A 26645-nucleotide genomic window follows, 5' to 3' on the forward strand; every position below is an offset into this window, starting at 1 on the left:
TGTGCCTTTACCGTCAAAGTATCTGTGCTGTACCACGTGGTGCTTGGCTAATGCTGTGCAGCCAATTATGCAGTATCCGGGCAGAGAAGCAATCGCAGCACGTATGAACGTCACGTTAAAGTAATCACCTGGTGTCTCAGCTCAATCCTTACCACTGCTGCTGTGGGAAAGGGTGTCTAAAATAGTCTCATGCCGTTTGTTTTTTGTTCTCTGTGTCTTTCCCTGTGTTTTAGTTAAATATTTGCTTTGTGTTAGGCACAATTACAGTCAGATATATAGAGAGGGGGAGTTGTTAAATAACCTTCCACTAGAGCTCTTTTTTTACACTGATTAAATATTCCAGGAGAAAGGCAGGCATAGTTACACACACTCACACACATAGCCAAGATAGGACTTAGCTATTTTTCTCTTCTTAAACAGGGCAAGGAAATCTATTTACCAATACTTGGACTAAAACCATCTCAGGCTGTAGTTGATCATATCTTTTTAATTTACATCATGGTGGGATGTTCATATAATCAATATGATATGGAGCACTTTCACGATTACATTTACATTTTTCATTTAGAAATTTGAAAAACTATTTCACCTGCTGTTTTCATAACATCGGTATCATGGCATTACACAACTGTGCTTTGGGAGGAATGGGAAATATTAAAAAATGACATAACACAAGAACTGAGTTATATACGTGTAATTCCTCTGCTTCCACTCCTAACATTTACCCCCCTACCCTCTGCAATTTGTGTGGAATGCCTCGTCTCTCACTCTCGTGGTCAAAAACCTGAATCTTCAAGCTGCAAAGGAAAGGTTATCACTTCAATTCATTCGTGGGCAAATTGCTCAAACTCTGCTGTCAATCAACACTCCACTCCAGCATCTGAGCTGATTTGTATCTATCATGGGTGTTTACTCGACAGATTCTCACAAGCAAACTGGAGCAGAGAAAATGTGTTTAATGATAGCATCATGCCGACAACACGTTTTCTGCAGATAACATTTGCATTATGTGTTTACTGTTTGCAGAGCATCTGGAAGACATCAAACAGAAAGGAACACATATTTCTTTTTCTGAGCACATATTCTCCAGCAGAAAAGAAAACACGACTCCATAGTAAAGCAGCCCAGATGAGGAAGCCTGGATGTAACTTTTCCTTTTCTGCCTGCTCCTTTTCTACATTCTCCATTTTTTTCCATCCTACTCCATTTCTGTCCCCTGCTTTTTTAATCCCTGTTACTCTCTTACTTTGGAAAAAATATAACTAACAGGGAAAAAAGCAGATGCACTCAGATCTTACTCCCACAGTTTCAGTATTTTATGAATTTTGAATATGAATAGAGATTGAAACTAATCAACAGATGGTTGGAAACATGAATATTAATGAATTCTGAATCCCTGTATTACTCTGCCAGGTATTGTTTGGATGTAAAGAATATATGTGTAGTCTAATCATCACTTTTGGAAAAGAAAGCTAGCAGTCTCTTTAGCTGTCCCATGTCTGATGAAGTGAGCATTTTGGACAGTAAATTGTGGTGCTCGCATGTGTGCTTTGAAAAGGGAAAAATAACTATAACCTGACAAAAACCTTTATGAATTTTTAATGCCCTATGCTTGAAAAACAATCATCCCAAAACTTCACTTTGATGAGAGGCAGAAATAAAATATCTTAAGTATTACCATAATCTAAATATTAATTTAGATTTGCAACTTCACAATCCAAGGGAAATCTAAGGCACTCACAACAATGAGTCAGTAAAGAAATGTGAAATTAAGTATAGGTAGTTATTTACCCTCAGGCAGACATTAACATCTAGCAGCAAATCTGTTTGATATAAAAAATAATAAGCTGCTGCCACCTTCTGAAAAAAGCTCAGCACAACTACAAATGCCATCCATGTTTCTCACAAGGCCAGGGTAATGACATGCACATTCTAAGCCAAGCAAATTAGGCAACAAAACAAGCTCTGCTGCAGCATCAATACAAAAAAAAATCTGCTACACTTAGACATTCTTGCTCAAGAAGCGAGTCTGAGAGTGCTGTCAGGACTTTCCAAGCACAAATATAAGAATGTCATCTTTATCCCAACTCAGGAAAATATTTGACACCTACTAACCATCAAACTGATAAAAGTGACACACTGAAGCAAGCTAACAGGACAGTGACATCTCTTTAGATGTATTCTTCTTTACCTCTTAAATGATCACCTGCTTGAAGAAGAGTCTACTGACCTTGGAGACACCTCCCAATCATGGCTTTCTCATTATAAAGAAACAGAAAGTGAACATTTTTCTTGGTGTTTTCTGCAAGAACCTGATGCTTCAGTGTCACCACCACTGACAACCAGGGCCCACCCTTCTGGTAGAACTGGACACAACAAGGGTAGTGGGATAAGCAACCCTCTGCGCCCTGTGAATGGGCCCCCACTAACCAACACTGCCTGTGTGCTGATCCAGAACTGGGACCTTCTGCTCAAACAGAGGAGTTCCAAATTTTTGGTGATCTCAGAAGTCACGAGGGGTGCACTTGTTCCTTCTGCCAACTTCAGCCTTCACAATGGTTGAAAGAGCTCTATTTTCATTTACATTCTAGAAGCAAAAGTAGTATCAAACAGCACAACAGCAGAGCAGCAGCAAACCAGTGTCACCTCTAGCAAATCAATGCTTAAGAGTCAGTATCTCTATATGAATAAATTTGAACATCTCTTCAAAATTCCCATAAAAAATAAAATCATGTCATTTTAGCCTGGTTTTCAAAGCAAAGGAGGATTATATCATCTTACTGTCTAGCTTGTCCGTCTTCTTATCACCTTTAGATATATTGATCAGTTTCAACTAAAATTGATTGGAAATTGAAAGTCTCAAAAATATAATTTCTAGAAATTTAGAAAACCCATAGAGTGCATGGCAAGTGAAAATCAATCTCCAACAGCTGCACTGCTGACAGGCCAACCTGCTTCAATGAATCACTGAACTGGAGTCCCATGAGTTGGGAGAGGAGGAGAAATCATAATCCAAACTATAAGCAGTTTGTGAATTTCCTGGGCAACTCAATTCCTGGGTATGCAAGGATCCACAATGGCAGAATAATAAGGTGTATTTATTTTGGAGGTAATTCTGACTTATTCTGGGAACGTGGCCTGAAATAAGCCAAAAATACAAAGGAGTACAAAGATGTCTTAAAGCCATTTTTAATATAACTTCTTCCCCACCTATTCTAAACATTCTGCCATAATAATAACTTATTGATGCACTTATTAAGACTTTTCCAGTTATTCAATAAATGTATGAGTCTGTGTTTAAAGATGCTTGCAGGAATTAAACAAATTAATATGAAAAGACAGGCTTACCTTTTGCCCCCTTATGACATTCTTTTGTATGCAGCACAAGGCCCATCACCATCTCTTTAAATTTACTGTCAAGCTTATATTTCTCGGTGCTGGCAGACAGGTGTCAGTGTGCCATTCCAGCACTTTGAGGTTCCACACCTCTGATGAAAAATAACAAAGCCACTGTCTTGGCGGATTGCTGATTTTCAGGGATAATACTCTTACTAATTTGTGCCACCGAATCAGCCTTAATTTCATGATAAAATAGAAGCTGTGACAAACTTAAAACTGATTAATTTAATTGGAAGCATTTCTCTGGAAGTCAATTAGCAAATACTACAAAAACTCTCACGGGGAGTCCTTCACCACTGTCTTGGGTGGCTAAGATGCTATCTGGGATATTTTGATAAAACTGAAGAGGTCACAGCTTTGTGCATTACATTTTTGACTACCGCGCTTTTTTGTTGTTGTTTTTGGGGTTTTTTTTTCCAAAATTTCTGAGCAGAAATGCTACACCTGGGATGGAGCCCTCCTGGATTTCTGTTTGGTTTTTCTGTTTGCCTGTTTGTTTGGTTTTTTGTTTCCTTAGGGTCACAGTACCACCAGCAATTTCAGAGACCACAGAGCCCAATTATGTGCAGGTGCCACCTCCCCTCGTGGAGCGACAAAATCGCGGAATGTGAAGGGCTGGAAGGGACCTTAAAGCTCTCCCAGTCCCAGCCCCGCTGCCATGGGCAGGGGTGCCTTCAACTCGACCAGGTTGCGCAAGGCCTTACAGCCTGGCCTTGAACACCTCCAGGAATGAGGCACCCACAGCTTCTCTGGGCACCCTGTGCCAGTGCCTCACCACCATCACAGTGCAGATTTCTCCCGTATACCCCATGGTTTAAAGGAGGGCACTCTGGACTCTGAATCCCAAGGACCTGAGTTCGAGTCTCAGTGGGGACTGTCCCCTGGCAGTTCAATGCCTCCCTGCCATCCCATCCCGTCACATCTTGGATGCTCAGCAGGGTCACACCCGGTTAGTACCGGAGGCTGTGACAGTCCCGAGGACTTCCCTGTCACTGTCCAAGCTCGCTCGGCCGTGGCAAATGGACCTTAGGACTTAAATGGTGGGGCCAGTTCTGTGCACGCTGTGTCTCACCTAAAAAATCCATTGCACAGGCTGGAAGGGCACACCCACGTGGGGAGAGCCCTTCCCAAATCTTCGTTCGCGAAGTCTGGCCAAACACATGTAATACACCCAACCTAACTCTGCCTGTGCCAGCTCGAACCCGCTGCTCCTTGCGCCGTCGCCGCAGACGCTGCCGGCGAGTCCCAGGGGGGCGGTTCGGGGGCGGGGCCCGCCGGAGCTGTTCGTGCTGCGGGTGCTGAGCTGATCGTGCCTGGCGGGGCCGGGCGGGGCCGGCGCCTCCCGCGCCCGCTCTCTCGGCGGTGCGGCGGGGCGCGGCCGCCGCCGCCCGGGGCGATGGCGGCGCTGGTGCTGCTGCTGCTGGTGGCGGCGCTGGGCGGCCGGGCCGTGCTGCCGGGCGGGCGCTGCGCGGCGCCGCTGGCCGACCTGCGCTCGCAGATCTCGGGCGTGGAGACGCTGCTAGAGGAGTTCCGCCGGCAGCTGCAGCAGGAGGAGCCGGGGCCGCCGGCGACGGCGAGCGGCAGTGGGGGCGGCGGGGAGCGGTGCGGCGGCGGCAGCGGCGGCGGCTTCTCGGCCAGGCCCGACTCCATCATCCGCACCAAAGACTCCATCGCGGCCGGCGCCACCTTCCTGCGGGCGCCCGGCGCCGTGTCGGGCTGGCGGCAGTGCCTGGCCGCCTGCTGCGCCGAGCCGCGCTGCTCGCTGGCCGTGGTGCAGGAGCCTGCCCGCCCGCGGGGCGCCGCGGCCGAGCCGGGCTGCTTCCTCTTCGACTGCGCGCCCCGCGGCCGCCCCGTGTGCCGCTTCGCCCCTCACCGCGGGTACAGCTCCTACAGCCGCCGCACGGCCGGCAGCGCCCCGCCGGACCCGGGTAAGCGCTCGGCAAGGGCAGCCGCGGCCCCCGGCGGGAGGGGGATGGCGGCGGCCGGCGGCGGGTGCCGTCCGTCCGTCTGTCCGTCCGGGAGGATGTCTCGGCGTGGGTAACGCGCCCCGGGCCGGGAGGCGCCGCCGGCGGGAGGAGGGGGCGAGGAGCGGCGGTGTGCCGGCTGTGGGCGCCGGCCGGAGCCCGGAGTGGCAGCCCGGCCGTGCCCCAGGAGACCTTATGAGTATCTATAAATATCTGAAGGGAGGGTGCCAGGAGGCTGGAACTAGGCTCTGCTCGGTGGTGCCAAGCGATGGGACAAGGGTCAACGGGCAGAAACAGCTGCACAGGAAATACCACCTGAATATGAGGAAGAACTTCTTTACTGTGCAGAGCCCACACACTGGCACAGATTGTCCAGAACAGGTTCTGGAGTGTCCCTCACTGGAGATACTCAAGAACTGCCTAGATGCAATCCCATGCCTTGTACTCTAGGACGGCCTTGCTTTACCACCGAGGTTGGACCAGATGACCCACTGTGGTTCTTCCAACCTAGTCAATTCTGTGACTCTGTGAGGGCGTTTGGGCTTTTGCGGGTGTTCAGGCTTGGAAAAACGTGTCCCACAGACCTCTCTCTCTGCAGAACCCTTGTGGATGACCATGCCTGGGAGCCAGCCAGTGGCATAGGCACATCCATGGGCCCCACAGCTCCGGTGGGCCAGAGAGGCCACGGCTCCCCGGAAGCTGCAGGTGCTGGGCAACTTGGGAAGCACGAGATGCTGATCTCAGCTATGCCAGAACCTGGTACAGTAGCCCAAGGGCAAGCACATGCCCTTCTTCCTGGGGGTGCTGTCCAAATGTTATTGCCTAAGCCAGTTTCTCATTCACTTAATTCAGGAATTTTCCTGCCTAAGAACTTGAGAGCTATCCTGAAGAAGACAAGGGTACCTCACCAGTAGTCCAGAGACAGCATGGACGTTCTTTATAAGGACCTCTGGAGCCTGGGCCACATTCAAAGCAGCAGTTTGTTCAACCCTTAAGCATATTTAAGAAAATCCAGAGCAAGCAGCTGTAGATGAAAACAAGTCTGGATTTCTAAATTTAGAGTCTCTTTTCCAGCACCTGATCCAAAGAATTTACTATCCCTCCCCCACCTCCTGTTGTTAAACAGTTGCATCTGAACTAATTTTGATTTAATTTCATTTCCTCCGTTGACAATACCTTCCAAAATGTCATCTGCATCTTCTTCAGCAACAGATCTCAACTGAAGTAAATTAGTCACTGCATGCAACAGGAAGAAGACCTGGTGTTGGCGTGGATGAAAACTGTACCCAGATGTACCTGCTCTGTTACTGCTCCCTTAGCAGGGGAGACCTCAGGCTTGAGGTCTGTCCAGTCCTGCCTTTATCATGAGAAAGTCAATGAGAACCCCCAGGAAAATATGAGAGTAGGGGCTCAATTTGTAGAGGTGCTTTGACGCCTAAATATTTTCCTCAAAGTGTATAGGCAGGTAGATTCGGAAGCATAGCAAGGATCTTATGTCAGTACAGATGAGGCAAGCTTAAAGTACCAGAAGGACCCAAGGTTTGATTTTGACATTTTCAACGGGGAAAGTGTTAGTTACAACCATTATTTATGTAGCAACTGTGGGGTAATTGTTTCATAAGCCGCTATGCACTTGCAAGATGTGAGGCTTAAGACTACATTTTCCATCAAAATCTTGAATTAGCCTTCATTTTGAACTGCCTTAATTCTATTAAAACTTGGAGTGTGGTTATGGCATAATATCAATAATACTATTGTACAAATGATACTCTACCTACTAGAAATCTTGCATTTCTTATTTCCAAGTGTTCTTGAGTTCTGAAATTCTTAAATGCTTTGCCTTTTTGTCAGATTTTTGCCTATCAGTACTGGGCTTGCTTGCAAGGCAATTTCAATTCTTAATCTGCAAATTGCTTTGTCTGCTTTGTGAGTGATGGTGATATTGGAAACAGGGGATTATGATTTCTTAATGCAATTACACTGGAGTTGAAGCAAAGCCACAAAGAAGAATGAACTTTTATTCAAACATCTGTCAACTGTGACATAGGCCAGGAGAGATAAAATTAATATTGAATTATTTTGCTCTGATGTTTTGTTACCACTGAATTCTTGAATTACATTGAAAAAATAATCTGGACAACAGGGCAATGAAGGCACATCTCTTTTCCCTTCTTTCACACCATGACTGAATTTAGAAAATTTAGGAAAGGACATTGCAAGATTGTCTTCCATGAAGGGATCACATTTTAGCTGTTCCCTTTTTTTCCCCAGAATATTTTGGTGTTGTGTCTTCTGTTGTTTTCTTTCTGAGAATATCAAAACAATATTTCTCCATAGATGTGGTGTCCTTATAATTCCAAAATATTTCTGAGAATTAGAATACAGCGATCTCTAGGATGTAGTTTCATTGATGTTAAGGATCTTCATTAAACCAAATCAAATCGCTTATTTAATTTTGTGACCAATTAGTGGCAGATATATATTTCTCAGATCAAATGGGTCTGTGTAATTCCTGGACAGTTTAGCATTGGGGTGTGTTTTTGAGGACTGAACTTTTCAGTGTAAGTCCAAGTTCTTCACTTTACACCCAGTTTGTGCTTGTTTGGCTGTGGATTTTTGTTGCACTTCCAGGTGGTTTGTGCTGTGCTAACAGTGAAACCCTGTATACCTATACTGAAATGAGAGGTAGTTGGTTTTGCCTATGCTGGGCAGATTTTTAAATTTTTTGTTGTAGAAAGAAAGAGGACTTGAGTATCTCACCAGAAATGTCTGACTGCTTCTGTGCTGCTCACTAGTGGTGAGCAATGGAAAGATTCAACATTAAGGTAAACTAATATCAAACACATTCAGGAGTTGGCAGTGAAATAAACTTTTATAACAAAGCTTTTACTCAGACAACTGGCTGGCAGCTTCATTATTGGCAGGGTAAGTCTGGATAAAGGATGGAGGAAGAAGAATAAATTAAGCCTATCATGTTCCCCTCAAAGAGAAAACCATTTTTTATAAAGTTGCACCCCTTTTTCTGTAAAGTAGCCTGCTTCAGCATCTAAGAATGTTGGCCTGTGATATCAGTTCTGTACTGGTTATTTACATGCAACATAAATGCAAATTAAAAACAGAAGTTGACATGCTTTCTGAGATCGATTTTTCTGCCCACCTGTGGCTGATAGTGCTTGACTCCCATGAGTGGTGGCTGTATGTGTCTCCTGAGTATGCCTTCTTGGTTTTTTAATGCTGACTTCTTAGAAGCATGTATTCCCCAGATTTGGAGGTGTTTCACTCTCTAAGAATCAGGTATTCCATTTCTTAAATCTTTAATGTGGAAAAAGTCTTCAGCTCAATAGACTATCTCATCCCATGCTGTATGTCTCTATCAGGCCATTTTTTCCTTTGCTAGAGCAAAATATGAGCTGTTTTGCCATTGGTTTATCTTTCTGAAGATGATCTGGTGTCTTACAAGCATAGGATGGTGCATCCATCCTTTGGGACAAGAGGTCTGTGTGGTCCCTCATTCATCTTTATCAAAAAGCTGGCAGGAATTTCTGTGACGTGCCTCACTGTGAAGTGGTCCTTCCACTGAAGCTCCTGCTGTTGGAGTGTAAAGTCAGTCCAGGAAAAGAATATCCTTATTGCTTAGGGCCCAGGGGAAGTGGGGTTTGTCTCTGCCCCTGCAGGGCATTGATTGAGTCATTTAAACCAGACAGGTGACATGAAACTCATCTCCAAGGCAGAAGCAGAAGAAGCTTTTTCAGACCCAGGTTGATCTCCTTTTGACAGTTATTGGTAAAGTAAATAATTGTGGGAAGACCTTACATAACTCAATATACCAAATAAAAGTTGCCCTGGCACTGTAATAGTGGTGTTTGTTAACAACAATGGTGTTTTTTTTGCACCTAGATGCTGCTTTTTAAAAAAAAAGTTGATTTTGAGAACTGAGTATATACAAATTAGTCAAAGCTTCCTGGGCCAGCTGGATGAGTGAGAACTGTCTTATACTTTCTATTATTAGACCTTTTTTCAGTTATTTGTATGTTTTCCTAACTTAAGGCATTTACATTGAATTTTTCTATGCCTTACCTACTCCTGACAAAACCCAAGAAATAAGAAATTTGCTGTTCAGTCAGAGATAAACAGTTGCCCCACTGCTCCAATGAGCTCCATGCCTTTGAGCAAGGTCTTGATACTCTTGAAGAGCATGTCCAAGGAAGACCCCCTACATTGGCAAGGAAGTGCCTTTCCTTGTGCAGCTCACACAGAGTGAGGTTACAACCTTGTGTTCAGTAGATGGTTTTCTGAGCATAACATCAATATCCTTTAAAGGGTATCCTTTGCAAAGGTTGAAGAGTGTGCAGAGAAGGAATGAAATTTGAGTGGGGAACTGCAGAAAGATACAATCCTGTGGCTAGACTGGTCAAATACTGACTTGTAGAACTAGTTTTATCCCTCTCTCTTCGCTGCACTGCCTGAAGGTTGCAGAACAAATGACTTAAACCCCTTCTCACAGGCTGTGTCACTTAACAGATCATGGCTTTTGTTAGTTTAACCTGAAAAACTTCTAGTTTGATTGGCAGAAGTACTTAGTACTCACAATTTTAATCAATAACGATTGTACTTTGAATATAGCAAAATACTACAAATCCTAAATGGTCTGAAAATCAAGCTTTGAATGTCTTAAATGAAGCACTTAAAATTGGTGGTTGTTTCTGATGATTTTTAATCATAATGTGCACTGCTTCACCAGGGTGCCAGCTTATGCTAAATAAGCCTTTCAGTCCTGTAATGATGTATTATGAAAAGAGACTAAAAGCCTATTAAGCTATGTAAAGTGCTATAAAAAGCATGCTGTAACTGCCATCTGTATGTAATTCACATTTAAACCCATTTTCCTTAGTTCAGATTAAAAAACTACAATCCTGTTTGTTGTATTTCTGAAACATCCAGGTGCCTAGAGAGGTTTTCTATGCCATGTGCTTCTAATGTAGCAGTTAATTCCTGAAGACATCATTGAATATAGAACAATTAACTAAAATTGGAGTAGATACTACTTTGCTTAATAAAATGTGCACTAATGAACATGTCCATCTTTCAGGAAGTTGCACACTAGTCAAACAATACCTTAACCAAGAAAAAAAAGGTGGTTTATTTAAATAATCACTTGGCTTTCCCTGATAAATAACTGATGTTCTCTTTTTTTATTGAAGAAGAAGAGTCTGATCAGCCTCCACAGTGCAAGGCAGGCCAAGATCTTGTGCTGCAGTCACCTGTTGACTGGGTGCTTTTGGATGGCCGAGAAAGCTCAGATGACCATGGAATTGTGCAGTATGAGTGGACCCTCCTGCATGGTGACCCATCAGTTGATATGCAGGTACACATGCAGTCTCACACACGGACAGTGACTTCCAGATTGTTGTGCTCATACAGTTTTAAATGCAGAGATAACAATATTAAATGCATTCCAATGGATCTGTCTGCCAGGCACCAAAATTGGGATGTCTGTGCAATCTGAACATTTATTTCACAGAAATGTAGAGCAGCCTGGCTGGGAAGGGACCTCAAAAGATCATCTAATCCAACCTTTTGTGGGACAAGGAGCCTAGATGAGGTTATCATACCTGTCCAATCACATATTGAAGACCTCCAGTGAAGGAGACTACGCGCTGTCCCTGGGAGTTTGCTCCAGTGATTATTTCTAGTGGTTTATACAGTTAATACCTATCCTGGATGGCATGAGACAGCCAAGCATCAAACAAGTAAATGCTAATACTTTAGTGCATTTCTGCTCTTCTTCCTTTTGTCATTGTTTGTTCTCACTGCACTTGGGTTTCAGATTCTGTGAGACAGATTAAAGAACCCTCAGTAATCCAGTTACGAAAAATGATAAGGTATTTTCACCAACAGTCTTCTGTCAATGCTTATAGAGAAACTGCAAAGAAATGTGAGATATAGACCTTATGAGATATTTTATCCATACCTTTTCTGCTGCACTTCGGTTTCAGCTTAAAATTAACTATCAAGAGGGATTCTTCATCTTAGCCTTCTTTGTGAATGCCCTAGGGTCAGCAGAAAAATAAAGAAAAAATGTTTCAAACCACAGAGTCTACACATATTCTGTTCACAGCCCACTGTATCCAGGGCACACTGGGAACTCCACCTTGAGCAGGAAGGATATGTAAAGTGAGAGAGTGTGGACCAAAACGAGGCTTTAAGAATAGTTGCTAGAGATCATCTGGATGAAATGAACATTTTATTAGCAAGAGTTGTTAATATGACTCCTTGCAGCATTGTTGTCTTTCAAGAGCAATTAAATACTCTGTGATGTAGTAATATATCTAGACTCAAGACAAAAATGAAAATTTAATTTAAAAAATTTCAATTTATATTTTTTACTATTACTTAGAGTCAATCTAAAAAATACAAACAAGTCTTATATCGATTTAAACTTGCAAAAATCTCATTAATCTTGGTGGTTTCTTTGTATTTGTCAACAGAAAATGAATTTGACACACATTCATGCTTAAATAAATACTTTTCCATTGTGTTGAAATGAGCAGGGATTTCTCCTACAGATATGTACCCTGATGATTAGCCATGATAATTTAATTTTTAGAGTTCAATTAATAATTTTGATATTTTTTGTACATTCTTCAGAAGACGTCTTTTGTGCTTCAGTTACCACCCTGAAGCTACTGAATTTCATGTCATTTATTCTTTGAGAATAATGCATGAATCCATAGCTACAAGAGAGAATAGGAGTGTTTTTAAATAACATAAAAGGCAGCTGTTGCATTGCTTTTATATACTAAAGAATAAATAGAAGACGAAGGAGGTAGGACTGCTATAAAGACATCTTAGAATGAAGCCAGTGTAATGGGGTTTTTTTCTATGGTGACTGATTATTGCTTTTTAGATAATTTGCTTCTCAGATTGCTATCCACACTCTGTACCTGTGCGGCTCCTCAATACTTAGGAATAATAATGGGTTGGGTTTTTTTAAAATGCTGATTATCTGGAAATTTACTAGTTATTTAAAGCCAAAGTTTCCAAGAAAGCAGGTACAGGCAAGCACTCTTCAGGGCAAGATGAAGATTAAAAGGAAAGCACAGGTCAAAAGAGATTGCTGGGAGGATTGGTGGCATATTTGGAAGTCAGTGGCATTTCTCTGGCTCTGCAATGAGAAGAGACTTGGACTTCAGGGCTCATGAGTTTGAAATACTGTATTTGCTCTCCCAGCAGTCATGGTGAACAGCAGCACGTGTTTTTTAGAGCCTATTAATTTCTGTAATACACAGAATTCTAAGGGGTCATACACTCCATCAGGTGGTAATTAACATCATGATCAGATAACCAAGTCCATTCATGTGAATAAAAAAGGAAAGAAATTTCGGTTAGCAAATTCTCTTACTCAGAGAGAAAAATGCATTTATCAATACACTCTGCTATGAAGGTAGGTCTAGAACTCAATGATCATATTCATCAAAAATTCCTCTTCTCTTTTAGGCATGAAAAGCAACTTTAAGCAAACATCTTTATTGAATTTTTGTTTAAATATTAAAGTTAATCACAGAGGATTTTAATATGTCTTCCAATTACTTATAAAAATAGCCCTGTGTGCTTCATTTGTAAAAATGCACTGCATGTCCAGTAAACCTGCAGAACCCTTTTGTGGTTACTGAAGTATGTGTCAGTGAGTTCTCAGACAGCTGAAGTTATTTGTGACTGGTAATAGTTAATGGAGGTTAAAAAAAACCAAACAACATTTGCAAATACCACACTCATTTTATACAAAGCTACTTCTAAATTATTAGTGTACTAGTGATGCTAGTTTGATACCTGCTTTAAATTATCATAGAATAAGTTATTTTATTAATTCCTCAGTGATCTAAGCCAATTTTAAGGTTTTTTAATTACATGACTTTCTGAAACCTAATGTTTAGGTCACTCACTGTAAATGAACTTAATTCTGGTTCAGAGAAAGCCATGGAAATTCAGAACAGGACACAGAAAATTTGAGTCCAGCAATTTTCAAAAGTTCTGACTACATCAAATATCGTAATGATCAGAGGTGGGCAGTCATATTGATAAAGCAATGCTACCACTCACCTTGTCATAAATCAACCGATAGCATAAGTCACTTCTGTGGATCCATGTATATTGTCTATCGATTAACTCAAGAGAGAGCAAAAGGCTAATATTTTACTGCCTACCCTCTAAAGTTATAATTATTAAAAAATTGAGTTAAATGTATGTGTCCATTTATTCTCCCATACCAAGATCCATTGCTCCAGGTAACTGAGTGTACCATAAGAAACAGTACCTAAATAGTAAGTGTGTTTATTTTCACAAATGGATGCAAAAAAAAAAATCAAATGTTACATGTTGACATACATGCTTGAGTAGGCTGGCATGAAATGAGATCCCTATTCCTAGAAGTTTATCGATGGACTGTTTATACCAGTATGGGATATTTTTGCTGTGTTTCTTTAATCAGGTACCACAACCAGGGACACTGAAACTGTCTCATGTTCAGGAAGGCGAGTATATTTTCCAGCTAACTGTGACAGACACTGCAGGTCAGCGGAGCTCTGACAACATCTCTGTGACTGTTCTGCCCATGGTTCATTCTGCAGGAGGTGAGAAAAGGAGCTGTTGTTGCTTGCGTGACACTCAAAGTATGGTATTCAGAGCAGAGCAAGGGCCTTGATGGAGGAAAAAATCTTTTTCTTCATTTCTGGTGTTGTATCTTGTCCTTATCCATTACACAAAAACATCTCTTTCAGCTTTGAATCACTCTTTCAGAGTGAGGAAACAAGCAAGCGTTACTTATGTGTTACAGCAATAATACTTCCAAGCATTGAATATTCACAGAATCACAGACTATTCTGAGTTGGAAGGGATCCACAAGGATCATCAAGTCCATTGTGTCCTTCTATAGTTTATAAGCATGCAGGTTTGGAAAAATTAAATACTGCCATAGGTATCAGGCACATTGTAGCAGTGAGACGGTGTGGACAACAAGGCTTGTGCTATAGGGAAGACCCAGTTAAAATCAGTTAATAGTATGTGTGAGGCAGGCTAATAATAATACTGACCTGCATCTGTAGTCTGACTTTTCATACATTGAAGTTTTTCTAATGGTTGTTATTGAAGCCTTATGCTACTGGGAAAGCTGAAACTGGAATTGACCCATCATTTTTAAACTCTGAGTTCCAGAAACAAGTGAAAACCATAAGGCTATAAAGTAATTTAGATTTCAATGACTGTCAGTCCTGTTCTGTTTAATGTAATAACTTCTAATTACATTATAATTAACAAGTTGATAGTACAGATCTGGTGCTCTGGCACAACGTAACAGTTAAAGAGGGTTATCGCCATGTTCAGCTGAACCAGTGAAAACCTTGCTCTGCACCAGTGCAGTATTTCTATGTGAGAGGGTAGTCCCTGTGGCAATAAACTGGTATTGCAAAAAAACCTGCTGAATAATGCCTGAGTCCCAGTAATGGATGATAGAGTTGTGTTCATTAATGTTTAATTCAGCTAAAACAGACAGAGAGATTTGCTGGTTTGTTTGTTTGCTGCTGTGGGTATCAAGGGTATCTTTTGTATGGAGCACATAGAGGATTTGCTATCTTTTTTATTTTTCTAATTCCCCAACTATGTTAGCAATTCAAGTGCTACTACTACAGCTAAACCAGTGCCTTAAAACATGCAAGATCCATGCTATCATTAGTGCTGAAATTTAGGAGATGTATTTTCTGATGTTAGGGATTTTAAACAGGCATCCATGTTCCTGCCATACTTCTCTTGCTATTGCACAGCTTTTTGGTACATAGCAGGAGAACAACCAAAGGCTGTGAATCCCTTATGCAAATCAATTGGCTGTTAAAACATTAATCAAACACTGAACTTGATAGTGCTTTATGAAGCAGTGAACTACACTGCTGTAAGAAAGACAAATGCACAGATATAAACACTTGATAATTACAGGGTCAGAATGGGTTTCAGGAAGGCTTTGAGTATGCAAAACGAAATGTCCAGGGACACCCTCCATTTCCAGGGGAATCTAAATATTAAAGCAGGCAGAAGTCAGTCCTTTCTGGTGAAAGGCATTTGAAAAACCTTATGCTAGTCCTGTTCTGGTCTGTGCTGTATTGAAGTCATTGGATTACTGATGTAAATAAATGACAAGCATTCTTTAAGTATTTTAATTAGGTTGCAGAAAACATGCTGTAAAAGATCTCATATAGTCCATATGCGTGCATGCAGAACAGCATATTGTCAAAAATACAGAATGGGTATGTAGTAGCAATTGCATGTTGGAGGGATGCCATCACAACCATGGAGATTTCATTTATTTATTTTTAATTTAAAGCACTGTAAGGGTGCTGCACAAGGTGTAAGGTGCAACAGCCTTCAGACTGAGTATTTCTGTAGTAAAGAAATTGCCAGAATTGTGGTGAAGGTGCCAGGAACAGCTATTACCTATGTTAGCTTCTGTGTCTGTATGACATCATATGGCCAAATCTGATCTTTCTTCAACTTTTTGCCTTGTTCCTGGTCCTTCTTGACATAGCATGGTTTTGCTTTTTCCTCAGCGCTGTAGATCTTAGTCATTGACCCAGTATTTACTACTTGGATTTCTTTTTTGGTAATTTGGGAATTGTCTCTCAACAGCCTGTGCTGGAGTTTGCTCTCGTTACCAGTTTATCTGTGATGATGGCTGCTGCATTGACATCACTTTTGCCTGTGATGGTGTGAGACAGTGCCCTGATGGATCGGATGAGACTTTCTGCCAGAATCGTAAGTGTGCCAGGACACAGTGTAGATTGTGGAAGTAACGACAGCCTGAATGACCAAAGGAGAATGATGCCACTTCTGTGGCCTCTCTCCCTGTGAGCAAGCAGCTTGCTCCCAACATAAAGCTTTTCATTGGAATTAGCACATGGGAAGATTTAATGTCCATATACAACAGGTGCTCAGAAATTTTCTTCAAAGCATATTAAAACTGTCAAGGGTACCTAAATGACAGATTTTGTGTTGACCATTTTTAAAATCCATTTTTTCACTTTCATGATGATTCTGGAAACAAGAACCTTGGTCTTTATTGGAAAGAGTGTTTTAGAAATACTCTTCAAAGTGCTGCTACACACCTTAGAAGAATCTGAAATGCTGTGAGCACTTAGGGGAACCAGCTGATTCATCATCACTCTGCTTTCCTTAGTCATCCCTCAGTATGTGCCCATGCTCAGCTAAGCGAACAAAAATCTTTATAGGGTGAATTGGCATAAAAAACCACTCTGGTATTGATAATTTAGTTGCTGGATGTCACTACAGAGTTCATGACTGTACTCTTGCTTAACAGTTGGCAGCAAGCAACTGTTAACCTGTTACGTATCTGGAACTCACACTGCTTCACAGGAAGTTGAGGAAGTTGTTTTGCCTGCCTCAAGGCCTATATTGAAGGGCCTTCCTCAAGAACACTTCCATTTCCTTTAATTATGTACAGAAATGATAGTTTTTGTTCTGTTAACAGTCAGCCCAGGTCGGAAGGCGGTGACACATGCAGCTCTTAGCACTACCCAGCACAGGACTGTAGGACTGACTGAAAACACAGATGAAAACTCTGCAGAAAACACCCTGAAAGCTACTGCCAGAAATCAACCACTTCTCTCCGTGGATATAGACATGTCTAACCAATCGCTTTCTCAGGGACCAAAGAAACAAATCAGTGGATTTGTGCCAGGTAAGAATTGAAATCAATCCATTTCAATAAATAATTCTCTTTAAAGAAAGAAAATGTCTTGCACCTTAAATTTATTTTAATTGTATTTTGGTGCCTGGCTAAGAGGAAAAAAATTGAAAATGTAAAAAATACAAAACCTGTAAGTTCTACATAGGTTTTTATTTATTATTGTCAAGTCTGCTCTTTACTGAGTGAAAAAGAAAGTTAAAATGTAGGAATGCTAGGAAAATAATACAGTCTAAGGAACAAAATATGCAGTGAGCTAAATACAAATTCTGCCCCAGGTTCAGCTGTGTAGGCTGATGTACTAAGGCTCTTTAAATCTGTAGGGGAGTAGTACAGGAGAACATAATAAAGTACTGTTCAACTTGGGTAAGAGTAATTGCTTTTTTCCTGGTGCTAATTATGACTTCGTTTTTTCTTTCTTTTTTTTCCCCCTCTGAACTAATATCTTTTTTTTCTATACTGTGTCTCCAGGGCAAGAGAATTCTTTCATCACTATAGAAAAGGCTCAGCCTTTGGTAACAACCAGCATCAGGTGAACATGTACAGGTCCCCAGTATTGTTCTCCATAGTGGCTGTAAGCCTGTATTGAATCAATGTGAGGTGATGTTACAGGCAGAGCCCCCAACCCTGGCCTTTGGTAAAGCTCCAGAAGCTGCAGTGAAATTGGTGTGTCTTTTAAAGTTCATGCTGATGAACTAAAATGATAGGAAATGGCAATGATATGAAGGCAAAACTGTGTGCACAGAGCCTAAAATCAGTATAAGACCTCCTACTTTTATTTCTTCATGATTAGACAGATTCTTGTGTCCCAAGATATAGCTATTTATAACCAGTTTTATTTTCCAGTTCCAACAGAGCAGTACTCAGTGCCCTCTGCTGCCAACGCTTGTAAAGGGCACTGCATGTTCAGATGCTTGTACTTCATCTGTGGAGACTGAAAAGGGAGTGAAAGCAATGTTCTTCAGGAATTTGACTGCCTCGGTGAATATGTAGGGACTGATACTAAAATCGTCTCTCAGTTTCCCCCTTTTCTGGCAGTGTGGATGACCTCAGTGCTCCTCATTGGAATGACTTAAATTCTGAAGTCTGGTCCAAACCCTTCTCACTCACATAGTCCTGAGTGACACCTAATATGGGGCCACCCAAACTAAACATCAAATTTCCAAGGGACATTGCAGCCTCCAATGAAAAGTCAGCTGCTAAGTAGGTCTCAAAAACCACGTGGCTTGTGAATCCAGATGCAAAACCAGAACTGAGGTCACCAACTTCAGCAACCTATAATCAGGGGTTATAATTGGAAGTACATCTAAAGGCGTGGCACTTTTGCATAGTCATTTTCTGTGTTTACCCATTGCAGAGTGACGTATTTGCACCAGTTTTGCTCTAAAGGTAGCCTTTGCACAGCAGTAGACAATCAAACTAAAAAATTCATATAAAACTAAGAAAGTGTGAAGGGCTTCAGTAACTGGTTTACTACCAGTAGGTGTTGTAATCATTTTAATTTTAAACAGGCAGATTTTGAGCTGGCCATGTCTGGTTTCGATTCTTCTGATTTTATTATTGCTGTTTTGACAAAGCTCAGTAAAAATTTAATTTTAGATGCTTAAGAATTTCCCTTAGAATGGAAGGTTCTGGTTTTTACTAACCCAGGAGCCCAATACTTTTAACCAAGAAAGCAGCAAACAGCTCAGTGAGCTTTAAAATCACATATGGATCAGTTCAAAATGGGGTGCGTGTGGTGGGACATGAAGAGGTGCTACGTACATGTGTCCAAATGGCAACAGCCAAAAAATGCTCTGCCAAAACCTGCTCTGAGCTGCTGTCTTCTCCTGCAGAGACTTAAACTTCATAGGAGTCACATGCTGTACGTTAATGGTTCACAGAGGTTCAGAGATGTTCAAATGCTGCCCCATGGGCAAGCACCACAGTCATTATGGAGTTGAGGAGACAGGCATCTTAACCTGTTGCTAAAAATTCACCCAGATTAATTAATTAGACCTCTCTCCAGCACCTGCCACCTCAAGGAAGTTACAGACCAAATCTAGTAACTATGTGCTACAAAAATGAGATACACAGAAATGCTGGAGCAACTCCATGAAGCTCATCTGGAGTGTTCAGAGGGGCAGTAATTGCTAGATGCATTTTTGAGGAGAGGTAAGCATAGAAATCATATCAGCAGTCTCAAAAGTATAGCAATTTCATTGGCAGAAGTCCTGGTCTGAGATGGACTGTCTCCTCAGACAGTGCTGGACCTTCTGCTGGTACCAAGGTGGAACCTCTGCCTGTGAGTCACACTGAAAAGGTCTTTATTGGCCCAGGGCCTGTTGGCCTGCAGTTGATTTTGCAAATACACAGGCTTCTTATATATTATTGTACAGAAATTTTAAAAATAAGCTTTACAGATTTTAATGTCAGTGTGGTGAAAAGCTGTCTACTTAAGATACCTATTAAGGGATATGGCTTCACAGTGGCAGCACAAGTTCCAGCTTTTAACTTGTGACTGCTCCACTCAGTGCTACCTTTGTCTTATTTCTTAGTTGACTATTTCAGGTTGTAATGGAAATACGTTTCAGAAAGGAAAACATGATGCCATCAAAGCCAGAGAATGCAAGGAAGAGTAAGAGAAGGTGTTATCTACTGGAGACAGCATGTGGCACTTTCTAGCTGGCTGCTAGATTTGATGCTTGATACAGGAGATTTCAGCTGACTTTTAAACAACAGAAGTTTTCCCCAAAAAGTTGCAGGACTGAGGAGTTGCTTTGTTTTGCTTTGTTTTCTTTCTTAAATTTGTATTTATTACAGTGGTGGTTACAGTACCAATAAGGGCATGTCCCTTCTGCTACTTACCTCTCCATAAACAGTTTTCATCTCTCAGAATTCAATAAAGATGTCCAATAAAGGTACCTCCTTATCAAGTACCACCATATTTATCTTTTCTCCATTTTAAAAGGCTATGGGATAGTCCCAGTAGCAGGAATATGAGAGTTCTGCCTATGAGGGGGGTGATACTAGGGAAAATTTGTCCCAGAATCCATTTTCTTTTAATAGTTTTCTCTGTTCCAAATTCCCCTTAACCTGCCTTCTTTACTCCAGTGCCCCCTCATGTTTGTTTCTGATATAAACTTTTTAAGGAATTACACTGAAGTATGAAAATATGCAAGTCCAAGTTAAGTACTGTTTAAAACTTCTACCTGACCTAGCAGGGATCTATTCACAATAAGGAGAAACAAAACACAACCAAGCAACCAAAACAAACCCAAAAGTCATTCATTGTTGCCAGTGGGTGAATCTTTTTCTGCACTCCTACCTTTCCAGTGGGATTCCTCTACAGCAAGGTGATTCCAGGGGAACACTAACTCCAACTTTGAGATAACTTCCTCAGACACTCAGGGCATAGAGTCTTCTGCAGCAGACTCATGGTTTAAGTTTTGCCCAAGCTGGAAGTTCAAATATTTTCTTCGAAAGCTGGGAGCAGAGGCAGGAAGAGGCATTTGATGTCAGTAAATGAATCCTTTCTCTCTCTGCAGACATGCCTTCATGGTAAAGTAACCCAGACTGCATCCCCTGCAAAGGCCAGCACAGCATTTCTGCATAGCTGCCTCCAAAGAGCCCCAGTGTCCTTTTCCAGGGCAGTTCTTAAACCCAGCTGCACATTCTGGCATGGCTGCACTTGCAAATGAATATAGCAAACATACAGGTGCAGCAGAGTACACAGAGTGAGCAGTGGGCTGGCTTCTAAGCAGCAACAGCCAGTAGCAGACACACTCATGCAGACGGGTTGAATTCATGAGCAGCCTGAAGCTTTGCGCTCCCAGCATAGCCAACTCAAGTGTATAAATCACCATAACAGCTTTGCATTCCCCTGGCACAAGGTCTCTGCCTCTCCCAGGCTGCCCGTGCCAGCTGTTGTGCAGTGCTGTTCAGGACTGGGATTACAACACTTGGCTGAGTGCCCAAGCCTTAGTCATGCTTTTACTGTGGAGGCACCGACAGCAGGAGCTGTAACCTAGATCTCTAATTTAGGGTAACTGGAAAGGGCTGTAAATTGCAATTTCCTAGGAACGGACTAGAAAATCAAGAGGAAGTGAAAACAAAATGAAACCCATATAACATGGTTGTGTTGGGATCCTAAACCTGTTTGTGGAAATTGCTCTTTGTATTCTAGTGATAATAGGTAATATGTTAAGCAGCATTGACTCTGATAGTCTCTCCAGTCATTTAAGAACAGCCACAAGTCTTAAGAAAATGTTATAAGCCTTATTGAAGGGATTCTGTTCTTCTACTCTTCCAAAATTTTTTCTCACTAAACTTTTCTCTGTATTTGCCTAGTGTCTTTACAAGCACTTGGCTTAAATACTCCGTTTACTCAAATGGGAGGGAAACAAATTTATGAAATAAGCCTTGCCATGCTGGCTGGAGCAGCTCTTAAGAAGAGCCAATGTCTTTTGGGTATTTCCAACATAAAGACAATGTCATTCAGGAAAAACAGAAGCAGAAAACAGCTGCTGGTTTTTGTGTCACTTACATTCAGGTGGTCTTGCACAGCTCTGATACCACACAGGTACTTTAAAGCCAGTACAATTTACACTTAGCATTTTCTTAAGCCCTCTTTACCTGCCAGAACAACATAAAGAGCCCAATGAGAAGGAGACCACTGCTCATTCCTAAGGCATTTCCTGAGGTGAAGTTAATGTTTATGCACCCCTATCCATAATGGCAGGACAGTAAAGCCAGAGCTGAGAGGCTGTGTTCTGCATTAGACTGGGGACATCAACACTGACCTCATGACAGTATCGATGAAACAATTTAAGCTTTAATTAACAGTCGTGTGTATTCACTGCTGCCACTGACAGGGACATGTTCCAGGGCATTTTAGAGCTGCTGGTGGTGGGTGGGAGTTTACACAGAGCACATGTTCCAAGCTAATTGACTTAAACACTTCCTTAACGCCCACCACTATATGTAATTCCACTTACAACACTTCACACTCATATTATACAGATCTTGTAGCATAGTCTGTTTCTTCTGGCTCTGTCACAGTTCTGAAGGCTGCCAGCAAATATATCGCAGCACAGTCAATGTACCCTTTGCTGTTTTTGTTATCAGTAAGCCCCAAATATAGTCATTACTTTAAAAACATAGGCGTATTACTGATTTTTGTGAGGGTGTTGGTGGATTCAGCTGTCACTCTTGCACGGTGTCCCCACAGCTGTCAGAGTAGTACTTCAGTGGGAAAGCAGGGAGAAGGAGTCCCAGCTGAGTTACCATTTGCTTTTGTGAAGCAGAACTGCCACCCCATGCATTCCCAAGAACACTTCTTGGCAGCAAAGTATGCGTTATCTCTTCTTGAGTAGTTACAATGCTCTGTAACATCTCCCCTACTACACAAACTGTGGTGACTCCAAGGTCACCCTCTTTGAACTGTTTTTACCACATATTTTTATGTCTTCTTTTATGTACCCAAGTTCTGCATCTGTATGCATCAGGGAATAGGCAAAGTTAAGGTGATTTGTACGGTCAACCTACACATTTTCTGCTTTGCAAGTTCCAACAGCAGAGATCAATAACTTGAAATTACCTCATTTCCAGCTATATATATGAGAGCTTTAGCAATGTTTTAGCCCACTAGTCTATACCTTGTATTGGAAGATGGTAAAACAGAATTTATATCCCTCTTTTTTTCAGTGGAAAATGATCCCACTTGAGTTTGGTTGAGATGCACTGTGGTTCGGGATGCAAAATTTAATTCACATTTTAGCCTTAGTTTCACATTATCTCAAAAATTCAAGTTAAATAGTTGAAGTCAGAAGTTTTTAAACTTCTGTTCTTTTATTTGGTTTTTTTTCCCTAAATTTAGCACTTTACATTATTTAATTCTAGTGTCCTGTGGATAAGACTTCCTAAGTCACTGAACAGCAATGCTCATTTATCTTGCTTGACTTTGTCCAGATAACAGTTCCTCAGGGAAAAGAACAGATGATAAAAATGGGAATGGCATGATGGTGCCAAAGAGAGATCAGCTTGGAGGTGGTCGACCAGTCCCAGAAACAGGTAAGACCAACCATGTAAATGTTAATTGTTCAGTTAGCTGCTATAGATATAGATACAATGGTCAAGATTGAATAATGTACTTCCATATTCTGCACTGTTCCTAACATGCATGATCATACAGTTTAGTTCTGTAGCATGAGGTGCTCCAAATATTAGCAACAAAGTGATAGATTAGCTGTATTTTTAAAGAAAAATTTCAGGTTTTTCTACCAGCATCTCACTGTAATAAATTAAATGTAATTTCTCTTAACCTTATTGTAGGTGCTGTGTTACCCTTAGCCTTAGGCTTGGCCATCACTGCTTTGCTGCTTCTTATGGTTGCTTGCAGACTGCGCTTAGTGAAACAGAAGCTTAAAAAAGCTCGACCTATTACATCTGAAGAGTCTGATTACCTCATCAATGGGATGTATCTCTAAAAACTGGATTTAGGTCAGTTGTTTTCTCTCCCTTCTCCTGTGTCCATGAATCTCTGCCCCTATAAAAGCACCAAAATCCTTAGTTAATTTTCAAGTGTAGAATCAGCTTATGAGATGAGGAACATATTCTTCCCCTTTGGTGATAATATAAAAAAGGGGGTAGATGCCCACACTCAGAAATTAAGAAGCATTCAGGCTCCAGAGAGTAGATCTATTTGACTTTTGTGCAGAAAACACTGCACGGTGAGGAGACCCCATGCTGGATGCAGGAGGCCCTTGCCCTCCCCACAGCAGTTGGGGCCAGAGCACTGGGGCAGCCAAGGCTCAGCAGCCTCGGCCGAGGTGTAGGGGTCAGCCTGTGCCACCATGCTCTCCTCCTTGCTGCCACTGCTGTGCTCTGCTCTGGGGACCAGGATGCTCCAGCCAATGTGCTACTTCACTGTCCAGCACAGATACACTGGGAGTATTTTCACTGAAGAATGCTGTGTTAGTTAAAAGCAATCACTCTTTACGCACCAGCTTTTGTGAAGAAAATTGGGATTTAATGCACAAAGCATCTTTTTCTCATTCATAGTTTAAACCTCTGCACCACTAGCAGAGAGTCGTGCTTACCAAATGGGGAAATGAAAAACTACAAGTCCTCAGTAGATGAGCTTGGACATCCCAGTGCTCAACAGCAGTTGTGTACTATTGCCCAAAGATGCTGTGGATGACCCATTCCTGGCAGTATTCAAGGCCAGGCTGAATGGAACCAAGAGCAGCCTGATCTAGTGAGTGGCATCCCTGCCCATGGCAGGAGGGCTGGAGATGGATCATCTTTAAGGTCCTTTCCAACCCAAACCACTCTATGATTCTATGTATGATCCCAGAGCTGTGTCTCCCTCCAGAGCTCAGGGCTTGTTCAGCCTTTTCCACCCTCCCACAGCATGAGAAAGCAGCACTCAGCAGTTTTTATCAAAGATTTCAGAGTGTAGGACTCCTGCTGGTTATCCCATCACTCCCTGCAAAGCTTGAAAGTTTCGGTGATCTGCCCTCACCTCAGAAAAATTCTCATAGAATTAGAGCAAGTAATTGATACGTGTGAGTGAACTTCAGATGTGTTAACAGTAAAATGTGTACAGTACATGTTATATACATATATATATACACACACACTGTGCTGTCTGTCTTGTTTGACTATCCAAGGATGTCACATTCCTCATGGTCCCAATAAAGCCAGAGTCAAATGAGGCATGCATCTTTTTGTATGTCGTCTTTTGTACTTCAGTAACTTCAAGTCAGCAAGAATATTGCCATGGTATACAAATAGTTCTTCAAGTTGTTTGTTCTTGATTACTTTATGTAAAATAGCTCTAATAAACCTATTTTATTCTTATATTTCTTGCATTGTCTCTATTTTCAGCTACCAGCAAACGTTTGTGCTACTAAATCATATACTAAAGCAGACAGGACATTTCTCCTTTCTGTGATACAGCCTTTTAAGAAGCTGGAATGTGTATGGTGGGGAAGTTGTTGAGATACTTGTTTCAGGAAGACTGAAAATGACAGGGCATCTACCTATGACCTGTCTCTCAAGCAGTGCTTGAGCTGAGCAGTACAGCAGTCACAGAGCTGGCTGTCCCAACTGTTCAGGAAATCTGATTTCCAGTGCTCCTTGCTCAGAGCCCCTGTTCCACATTAGGCAAAATCTGGTTGGTTGTACTTCAGCATTACAGTAGGAGAACATCGGCTGATACTGCCCATTTCCAATTGGGAAGCATGGCCTCTCTTCCATTCCAGCCTACAGCAGATGTGCCAAACAGCGGAAGACCAAGAAGACTACATTCTGACATACAGCCTTCTAGGGAAGACACCATGCCCATCTGGTCAGGGTGTTATTTCCCATCAGTGAAATTTGTTTGGGGCTTTAATGAAATACGTCATTTTCCCTCACCATCTTCCATAGCAGCAAGAAAAGTAGTCTTTTCTCACTGTGCCCATTATGCTCCTATTACCGAAACCCATTACTCCGGCACACAGCCCTCAGCAGAGCAAAAGGTTTGGTTTTGTTCTTCTGGGCAGGACAACAGTGAGATCCCACACAAAGCACAAGCCAGCTAGTACAGCCATGGAGCACGAAGATGCTCTGCTTTCCAGTCACGTTAGCCAACAACAGGCTTTGTTGCTGTGCTGCTGCAAGTGGAATAAACCTTCATGGATTTCACATGACAGGTAAGAAGGAACACCTTCAAGCAAAAAGCAGCACACAGCAAGCATGTAGAGGAGTTACAATAATGTGTTACAGTTGCCACAGTCTTCCCAGTGACAGTTGCTGCTGTGCAGACCACCAGCCTGAGGCCTGTTACTTCCCAGGTAATAGCAAACTCCACGGCTGGACTGAAAAACAAAATAGTTCACACCTTACCAGAAAGCCTGGGCATCAGCAGCTGGATAGAGAGGAAGACAAAAGTTAGCAAAGTAACATATTGGCTTGGCAGCTTCTGCAGTTAACACACACATTCATCTCAGTACCGTGGGTTTTCATTTAATAGCTCTCATGCTACTTGGTTTTAAATAAGTGATACTGAACTACTGAGCCAGAGCACACCTGGGCACTAGCAGAAAATACTGTAGCAAGACACCCTCACTGACATGCTTGAGTGCTTTTCCCCCTTCCCAGGCAGTTCCCAGCCCTTGCCTCCTGCTGACACTACTTCTGTAGTCCCTTCCCAGCCACTCCCAAGGTTGGGGTTCTCCATCTGACAACAAAGGAGCACTCAGAACAGGCAGTGTTTTCAGCCCATCTTTGCAGCTGCATTGCTAATGCTGCTCTCATGGCATCTCATGCAGACCCCGGGAGCCAGGGGTTTATACTGCAGAACAACATTCTATGTAAAAATTGTCACTATTTGATGTTTGTAAGATCTGTTTTTCCTATCCCAAATACTGAAATTTGTTTATCCACATATCTGGGATTATGCTCAATTAACCTATTCTTTACCAGCATACTTAGAAAAGCAGAGAATATTGACTGCTGCCATAACATCCCCCTGTGGATATTGCTTCTCTGTGTACTAGGAGAGGTCATTA

The 26645-nt window shown here is 42.0% G+C and overlaps 1 protein-coding gene across 1 annotated transcript; it reads left to right on the forward strand.

Annotated features, from left to right (window-relative positions):
• Positions 1 to 4687: 4687 nt before the first annotated feature.
• On the forward strand, positions 4688 to 24951 carry LRP11 (LDL receptor related protein 11). The gene is made up of 7 exons (XM_071549332.1): positions 4688 to 5327; positions 10565 to 10728; positions 13852 to 13993; positions 16035 to 16160; positions 16894 to 17103; positions 23059 to 23160; positions 23422 to 24951. Exons 1-7 carry the CDS (start codon positions 4796 to 4798, stop codon positions 23574 to 23576), a joined length of 1431 nt encoding a protein of 476 aa, XP_071405433.1. The 5' UTR covers positions 4688 to 4795; the 3' UTR covers positions 23577 to 24951.
• The last annotated feature ends 1694 nt before the right edge of the window (positions 24952 to 26645 follow it).

The sequence above is a fragment of the Pithys albifrons genome, chromosome 2 (assembly GCF_047495875.1).
Source record: "Pithys albifrons albifrons isolate INPA30051 chromosome 2, PitAlb_v1, whole genome shotgun sequence".
NCBI classification, from domain to species: domain Eukaryota; kingdom Metazoa; phylum Chordata; class Aves; order Passeriformes; family Thamnophilidae; genus Pithys; species Pithys albifrons.

Coding starts and splice junctions, on each gene's coding strand:
- LRP11 (XM_071549332.1), top strand. CDS start 4,796: ATGGCGGCGCTGGTGCTGCTGCTGCTGGTGGCGGCGCTGGGCGGCCGG. Junction 17,104..23,058: donor AATCAGTGGATTTGTGCCAG/GTAAGAATTGAA, acceptor GACTTTGTCCAG/ATAACAGTTCCTCAGGGAAA. Junction 23,161..23,421: donor TCGACCAGTCCCAGAAACAG/GTAAGACCAACC, acceptor ACCTTATTGTAG/GTGCTGTGTTACCCTTAGCC.